The 9,364-nt window shown below is 40.5% G+C and overlaps 1 protein-coding gene across 1 annotated transcript; it reads right to left on the reverse strand.

Moving 5' to 3' along the window:
• Window positions 1-5,607: 5,607 nt before the first annotated feature.
• LOC122131513 (protein S100-A1-like) lies at window positions 5,608-7,030 on the reverse strand. The gene is made up of 3 exons (XM_042706221.1): window positions 6,884-7,030; window positions 6,011-6,156; window positions 5,608-5,840 (listed from the first exon to the last, which is right to left on the reverse strand). Exons 2-3 carry the CDS (start codon window positions 6,149-6,151, stop codon window positions 5,682-5,684), a joined length of 300 nt encoding a protein of 99 aa, XP_042562155.1. The 5' UTR covers window positions 6,152-6,156; window positions 6,884-7,030; the 3' UTR covers window positions 5,608-5,681.
• Window positions 7,031-9,364: the final 2,334 nt, after the last annotated feature.

Here is a 9,364-nt window from a genome sequence, read left to right on the forward strand (position 1 = left end):
CCCACATGGCTGGTACGGAATATAAGGTTTGTGTCTCCAGGTGGGTGTGTAGCGCCCCTGAAGAGGGACAGGCTCAAGCACTTTTTTGGGCAATAGGTAATTTGGGCAATACTATTATTATGACCCTGTCCTGTTATAAATGTTGACACTCATTGTATTGTTTTCAAATATATCCTTGCCTCCACCTAATAATCCTACATTGCACGCATACATATTTCTCAAAACTTAAATAAATGCCAAGTACATTCATACACAGAAGCTTATATTGTTCCTTATGTATACACGCAAATTTCACAAAATGCTCAAATTTAATGCAAGAATATTTCTGTTATAAAGTCACACTTAGGCCTGATATTCAGTAGACACTCGCAAAACCACAGAACGTACTGCCACCAAATCCACAAACTATAGTTCCTGACATTTTCACCCAGAATAAGACAACAACAACAAACTTAAATCTATTTTTTTGCCAGTAACCGTGAAAATCATTAAAAATGACAGGCTTTTCTTTTTTCAGGGTCGACCCTTGAGAGACCCTAAAAGGCCCCTATAGCAATACACAAAGGGACACACGGGCTGCCAGCCTGAATGCAAGTGGACCATAGCTAATCTGATCCAGTGGCGTTAGATCACTCAGGGTTATTGCTCCGAATATTTTAAGCCTATCCCCGAGTATTTTCGCCCTGAAAAGTTGGAAGAGGTGCGCACCCAGTTGAAATGGTCCAGTTTTTTTAAACAAAACAATCTCGCCTTCTTGGCTACTTCAAGAAGAAAACTCAAGGTAAATCAATGAGTGGGTATTGCACAATGTATCGAATGATGTTGACATAATAAAAAAAAACATACCTACAGGTTACCTACCTAACTATACAACAAAACTATCTAGATAGCCCTTACACCAACAATTTGCCTACGGTGAACTGACAGCCAAATCTATCAAGTGAAGGTCTCTCTCTCTCCTCTCTCTCTCTCTCTCTCTCTCTCTCCTCTCTCTCTCTCTGTTCAGTTCAGTTCAAATAGACTTGCTTTATCACCATGACCATAATAAACAGTATTGTCAAAGCACACTTGGTGAACAAAACACATACTATATAGGGATAAAAAAGAAAACAAATTTTTCAAACTTTTCTCTTTTGTCACGCATGTAATCTTAATATCAAGGTAGATATACCTCCCCGACCTACCAATGCTGATCTCCCTTCTAAAAAAAAACCAAGCCCCCATGCAAACCTTTTCTAGCTATTGAGATAGTGCTTCAAGAATCACTGTTAGTGTTTAAGCATTCAAACTGTAAGTAAGTAAAGGGAAAAAAATCCATAGCTATTTCTGGAAGGCTTGTAAATAGCGGTTGCCAAATAATGTGATATTAGTCACGCATGTAATCCTAATATCTAGGTAGATATACCTCCCCAACCTACCAATGCTGATCTCCCTTCTAAAAAAAACCAAGCCCCCAAGCCTTTTCTAGCTATTGAGATACTGCTTCAAGGATCACTGTTAGTGTTTAAGCATTCAAACTGTAAGTAAGTAAAGGGAAAAAAATCCATAGCTATTTCTGGAAGGCTTGTAAATAGCGGTTGCCAAATAATGTGATATTAGTCACGCATGTAATCTTAATATCTAGGTAGATATACCTCCCCAACCTACCAATGCTGATCTCCCTTCAAAACATACCAAAAAAAAAAAAATGGATTGATATATCAACAAAATGTTAGAAGAATAGTAAATGGACAAATGGAAAGATCATGACATAACAAGCCTGTTAAGGTATGAACTGTAGGTATTAGTGTCTGAGCAAAATGGTGAACCACAGGCCTAAGCTTGATTAGTTCTCTCTGACTCCAAGAAGTGGACACTATGTGATTACTGTCAGTGTGACTGATTCATTTATGTTTCTTATTTTTGAGATTTTGTATTAAAGGGATTAATAAAAACCGACACTAACTGCAAAATAAAGGTCAGCCTATCCGGCTGCCAGGTGCCATGCTTACACATGTCTGTTGTGTAATTTTCCACTAATCCCTTGCCATAGAATCCCTGGCACACTCTGATTTCAATGCCAGGCTCATATGTGAGCTCATTTAATGTGACATTTGAAACTCCCTTTGTGTTGAAAGGTGAGGCTGTGTGGGCGTTTTTTGATTTTAGGCTGACTGTGGAGCTGGACTTATTATCATGACCAAAGTGCTCCACAATGCATGGTCGTTTTTGTGTTTTCCGTATTTCATTCAAGAATGTTCGGCCACAATATGCTGTTTGTAGTGCTGTATAGTAGTAGCAGTAGTAACAGTAGAACAGTAGAAGTACTAGAAGTAGTAGCAGTAGTAGTAGTAGTAGTAGAAGTCGTTCATGTAGTTATTCTGCAGACAGACGCATCTGCTTACACCTGCTGGTGAAAGGATGAAACTGAAGAAAGCTGATTACTAGGAGCGCTTGCAAAGTGTTCTGCGCTTGTTTTATGGAAATCACTAGCGTTGCGAAGCGTATTGCTAGTGTTTGCATCCGGTCAACAGAACACTTGTGCACTTGCCTCTGGCCTCAAATGTGTGTATGGGGGTGTATGAGTTTGTGTGATAAATGCGTTTCTTTATGTCTGGGGGAAAAAAACTAATCTGATAACCTCACTCATGCCCCACACCCCTGCGTTACTTGGCAACCGCCATTGACAAGCCTTCCAGAAATAGCTATGGATTTTTTCCATTTACTTACTTACAGTTTGAATGCTTAAACACTAACTGTGATTCTTGAAGCACTATCTCGATAGCTAGAAAAGGTTTGCATGGGGCTTGTTTTTTTTTTTTTTTAAAGGGAGATTGACATCGGTAGGTTGGGGACGTGTATCTACCTAGAAATTAAGATTACATGCGTGACAAAAGAGAGAAACAATCTTGCTTTCTTTTTTATCCCTATATATGTGTTTTGGCTTCCAGCTTTATGCGTCTCTCAGTTGTTTTGTTATCAACATCACCAGGGCAAAATACTCAGGACCAGCCTTAAAATCCGAGCCAACGACGAATGCACGTTCTCTTAGTTTGCCACTTTGAACTAAACTGTAAACACAACTCACTGCTTTACACTCAGTTTGCAATTAAATAATACACTTCTAGCCAAACTGTAAACACTATTAGATAAAGCCTAGCTCACGACAACATCGCATGTGATGTGGATGAAGTCTTCTTTTTTCTAGCATAAATGTTTTTGTTTTATTCAACTGCACTTTTGTTGTTTGAAGAGGGTGAGAAAAAAAACCTTTCCCCCTTATTTGTATTGATAGTGTGTTATGTTATGAATACACATCCATACCTAACACTTGGATAACTGTGTGTATGTGTATGTTAACTATATGTAGGTTATGAGAAGACTTTTTTTTTTTAAGAATTTGCAGAGTTTTGCAAGAACTGTTTGCTTTTGCAAGAGTTGTCAAATGTTTCGCTGGTTTGGTGTAAGGTTTTGTGGTTAGTGTGCTGTGTTTCAAAGATAGCACCTAAGCAATCAGAAAAAACTGTTAAAGGAAAAAAAAAAAGATGATGACAACCTGTGCACCACAACACAATTTACCGAAGGTGTGTCTCTGTGTGTATGTGTGTATGTGTGTATGTGTGTACAAAATACAAAAGTACAAAAATTACCTAATGTATCTACACTTATTAACATATATGAGTTGCCCGAGTCACATTAAAATGATTTCAGATCAAATAGATTGATTCTTCACAGTATATGTATACAATACGTTTACAGTGCATATCTCTAAAAAAAAAAAGAAAACCCAGTTCATCGCTACAGCATGTTTTAAGTTTGATTAATGGGTTGAATAACACTGCACTGTCTTCAACAGGGGCCACATTTCCACAGGGGTCACTACCCTGATAACAATGGGGCTCTGAAGAAACACAGCCACATGATGTACTGGCAATATTCCCTCTGGTGTCTTTTGCGTCAGTGACTATTCTGCACATGTAAACAAATGCTGACATCTGCTGGTGTATTATGGTATAACTGCAAAAAGCTGGGCGATCCACGCAGTGTAGTCATGTTGTCACAGTGTAGGCCAGTGTTGTCATCCTGCCACAGTTTTGAAGAGATCTGAGGCTGTGAGTTCCAAAATCAATGTCATACTACGATTATCGCAACTAACAGAGGGTTAAAAAATGATGGCTGTTGTAGTGATGAAGCTATTGGGAAAAAGAACACCTTGTGCACGTATGTCTTTGAGCACACATATCCCATATTTGAGTGTGCGATTGTGTATTTGTCTAATACAGGAGCAGGAGCATGTATTTTATGTGTGTGACCGCATATGAAAATCTAAAAGCCTCATTCATGTCCCCACACCCTTGGGTTGCTTGGTAACCTCTTTATTTACAAACATTCCTAAAATAGTCATATGCTTCTGTGGGTTTGTGGCATTCAGGCTTATTGTCCCTCAGCTAGTGAACTCAGCACAGGAAATACACCCATCGACGGATCAGATACAATTATGAGCCAATCATTTAAAGCAGAACCATACTTGCCCCCGGACTGGCCGAGACTGTGTCAGAGAAGCCCATCAGAGAAGGCATATAGACACCTTCTCCTTATTACAGGACAAAAAGATATATGAATAAAATAATCAATCACTGTTAAGAGAAATGAGATGAAACACTGAAACATTGTTCTGTCAGGGGAAAAGCCTTCTTTTGAAGGTCTTTGATGCCCTTTGGTAGCATAATTCAATACTACTTTTGGCCAGCAGGATGTACAGAAGCTATCCGGATTAAACATACCGGGTATGCTTCATATAACTGACACTGCTGGTTAATGTAACATTGAACAGTCAAAAGGAAGAAATCCATGGGTGTACAAGAAATATCATGTTCACCTTTTGAATGTTCAACAAGCCAGTGAACCACTTCAACAAAGCAAGATATCCACGAGGTACAATTGATGGTACTTAAGATAATTGTATTGTAAAAAAAAACTATTGAGTTGTATACTACAACTATTTAAGGCAATGACATTAAATGTAATATGATATTAGGTTAAGTGATGATCATTTAAATGTATTTACCCTCATGCCAACAGCAATAATAGCTCAGATGGACTGTGACTTGAGCAGTGTCTGTGTATGAGGCAGTCACGTGACTCATGTTTACTGCATATTATCTGTTGTGCCAACACTGGCTTACATGCATGACACTACACTACAATGACTACAAGGTTACCATGAGACCTGATTGATTAGTGAAAGCTACAGTATTTGAGGGCCTCATTACTTAAAGTGATATGGTAGAGTTTGTTACAAGATGAGATAAAAACAGTTACACTCCTTCCAAATGTCTGGAGAACATCCTAACACCTGAGACCTGTTGTAGCTCTCTTGTTGTTATAGTATATTGATACCTTTGTGACACACCCACACTCCTCATCACCCTCCCCCCCCCACACACACTCCTCCACATCACCCCCCCACACACACAAACACACACACTTCTTTACATACCCCCCCCCCCCCCCCCCCCCACACACACACACACACTCCTCCAGATCACCAACCCACCCCTCCTACACATTCACTCTGCTGAAATAAGTATGGACGCTCGTTCAGAAAAGCCAGTGTTTTTATTGAAACTCACATAACAAAATAACTTGGTACAAAAGGCACACCCATGTCGACCCCTTGTCTACACACTCTGCGCTCTACCTCACTTCTTTCCTTTCTTCAAGTGTAGCTGGTAGCACTGCTCACAAGCGATGGAGAGCCCCACGACCAGAGACACAAACTCCTCAAAGTTCACCTCGCCATCGCCATTAGTGTCCAGATCCTTCATGATGCGGTCCACAGAGCCTGGATCTTTCTGAGACTATACGGGAGAACAGGAGGGAGGAGGTTCAAAACAGAGATAATGGACCAGCAAGTGAAATTCCTGTTGATTGAAGCTGAACAAACTAGCGCATATCACAGACAGGGATCTAAGAGGGAGTTGGCATGTGTGTAAATGGGGTTGGGTGTGACTGTAGATATGACTGGTACCTTTAGGAATCCGGACAACTCTGCCTCCATCAATGTTTTCAGTTCCTTCCGACTGAGTGTCCCACTGTCGCCCTCCTTTGACGCGTACCGGTGAAACACCTTGATCAAGGTCTCCATCGATGTTTCCAAATCAGAAGGCATGATTGCTAGAGAGAGAAAGAGAGAGGGGGGGGGGGGATTTTCATTTGTAGAAGAAGCAAGTAAAGGTGAAACTAAGAGACAGACATACTGCACACTTTGCAAAGACAGACTACTACAGCACAGACAATGCTGCTCAACGGAGTGGGAAGGGCCTCAGTTTGCTTTGGCTTTCAGACAAAATTCTTGAGCAAACACCATTGTTATGCCTTTTATCATGTGAACCACAATACCGACAGATTATTCGAAGGCCCAGAATGCATATCATGGAAAGAAAGAAAAAAGATGAAGAGAGAGAGAGAGAGAGAATATTTTTTTTTCCACTGACGGGAAATTTAACATCATTCGTAATACTTCCAAAAAAAGAGAAACGGAAATCCAGACAAAATACAGTAAGCATAAACAGCGTCTATATAGGGATACGTGACAATCAAAGTGAAAGTTGATATACTGAACCATTTTTACGTCAAGCTTTGTTACGTTTGAATCAAAACTCATTAATAAAAAGCTGTCCGACTTTGACACTATCTAAAGTCACACACGATGATAAAATCACTGAAGCCTAGAAGCTAATCGGGAAGTCAACTTCCAAAACTGTACGACAAAGTAATTCCACATAAACTGGTTATGAAAGATTATCAGCGACTGTATATCTCCACCCAAAAAATAATACCGTTATTTGTTTTGACCAAACTTGGTAAGTGAAAATTCCAGTATGCTTATTGGATCACCTACCGATTAGAGGAAGTTAACAATCCAGAGAGTTAGAGAGGTGTGCTGCGCAGGAGTTGAGCAAATAGTTGGAGCAAGAATTTATATGGAGACACCGCCCATACCACCCTTTTGCTCCCACTCGCGTTACTCCCATGTGCGGATGCTCTGAAACTTTCATCGACGTCAAGAATGACACATAGCTTCCATTCTAATGATAGGGTCGTGTTCGGTGCCGTTAGTCCCTGGAGAGGATAGCATTATTCTGCAATCGAGATAACTCAATGTTGGCGCATTAAAAGCTGTGAATGCAAAAAATTGTTTAAGATTATACCTCTCAGCCTACTAACCTCCCCCTCTCATTATAACCTTTCCCAACTCAGTGACTCATATGTCTAGTAATCTAGCAACGAGGGTGTGCCAGATAAAACAAAATGGACAGTGAAAGAATTTTATCTTCTGAAATTCTGGAACATGAACATTATGTGCCTTCACATTTGTCACACATGCGCATATTGTTCATTGGCTCTTTCACATTTCATGCATATCATGTGAAACAAAGCACGATCCTTTTGCATGTTGCGTTCCAGTGTCTTAACCATTTGTGGGATAACATCATAGCTCATACAGGTTCAATTCTCGTTAGTGGTCTCATATTATCAGTGTCTTTAACACGGTGATAATTTCCAAAAGGGTGAGGTGTGTTTGCTTATGCATCTGAACGAGTAGGTGGGGGGTTAGGTAAGTCAAGCTCAGCATACACTTTGCAAAGGGTGTGTCCCCATTGCCATCGTTACCATATGTGTGGGTTTTCCTGCAATGTGTTCTTTCTTAGGGTTTTTAGTGTTTTCACTCTGGTTGGTTGCATTCTTATGCACCTACACATGCAGTCTGCCTGTTGGGGCCTGCGTATGTTCCTGTGTGTCTGCAGAGATGTCCTCTGGAGCCGCATACTTGGACCAAGAGCTGGTGTCTGTTCACCAGTCATTTCTACACCTTCCAATAATTATCCTCTTGTTTGCCTCACATATTCATGGCAACCATCATCTCTGACAGATGCAGTACTGTAATATACTGGTCAAACAGACTTCCTTCTCTAATTCTCAGCAGCTGCAGATGTAGTGGACCTATAGTGAGCTGGTAGTAAGGCCATGGAGTGATACTAATCTTGAATGAGGTGACTGTGATCAGGGGCGGTTTTTCCTACAGGCGGTATAGGCGGTGGCCTAGGGCGCCACTCAGAGGGGGGCGCAAAAACCCCCCCCCAAGAAGCAGTTGACGAACAGATCCTGGTCTGCTGTGGATCTTCTTCTGATTGGTGTCAGCAGCTATCACAGTCAGGGGCGGCCCTAGCACATTTGGTGCTCTAGGCGAGCTTCACTCCTGGCGCCCCCCCCCCCCCCAAATAAAAAATATTTTGTTTTCCCCACGAAAACGGAATTGCAACTTTCAAACGCTATTTTGCCCTGTAAGACTGCATTTCTTTCACATAAACACAACAACGATCGCGACAATGAACAAACATTAATTCAAGAACAAATCACTGAGAAAATGTCACGCCTGTGCTGGACTACGCTCCGGCCACGCCCCCTGTTGAACTGTTTATGGACACACACACACCTCCACGTCATCTTCCCAATCGCCTGCAAATAATGTTTTCTTAGTCTTCTGAAAGTGAATCTAAAATGATATAACAAAAGTATGTATTATCATCATTTGTTAAATGTAGCTATTATGTAGTTATTAAGCATTTTGGTGTATTTGGACAGCCTGAAAATTTTTATCCAAGATGCATAGCTCTTGATTAGTTGAATCATGTCTAATTAAACTGGCTAGCTCACTCCACCAAAACTAAAGCTGTCCAAATTTGATTACTCAAATTTTTATGACGCAAAATGACGCAAATTGCGGTACAGCTGAACTTGAACTGATGTTTCTACTGAATGGCAATAACAAGGAACGTCACAAGTCACTGGCTAGCTAGCGTTAGCTAACTAGCAAGATTACATACAAACCATTCGCTAAAGTTGACAACACTTGGATTTTTACCAGTATTCCTCATTATTGACAAGTTGCCGTGTTTGGCTTCCTTAATGGGTGTGCTATGCAATGAGTAAGGTATGTGTAGTGTTGTTGCACTGGCTATTGGCTTTATATGTGCGCCTATTTTAATCATGTCTTTTTTTGTATAATGTAGAATAAATGGACATCATTTTTTATATACCCGCCTCTGTAAAATCATTAAAGAACTATGTGACAGGGAGTAGGAAAACGTTCAATGATAAGGTACATCTTTTCTTAACTCCACTAAAGTGCCGCGGGCAATTCACGCATTCGTGAACGTTTTCTTATCTGGAATTCATTCTAGGCTAGAACAGGATTTAAGGATTTACCTTTCTCCTTGGCACGTTATTCTACATTATACATTGGAAGGTGTAGAAATGACTGGTGAACAGACACCAGCTCTTGGTCCAAGTATGCGGCTCCAGAGGACATCTCTGCAGA

Source organism: Clupea harengus, unplaced genomic scaffold (assembly GCF_900700415.2).
Source record: "Clupea harengus unplaced genomic scaffold, Ch_v2.0.2, whole genome shotgun sequence".
In the NCBI taxonomy this organism is placed as follows: Eukaryota; Metazoa; Chordata; class Actinopteri; order Clupeiformes; family Clupeidae; genus Clupea; species Clupea harengus.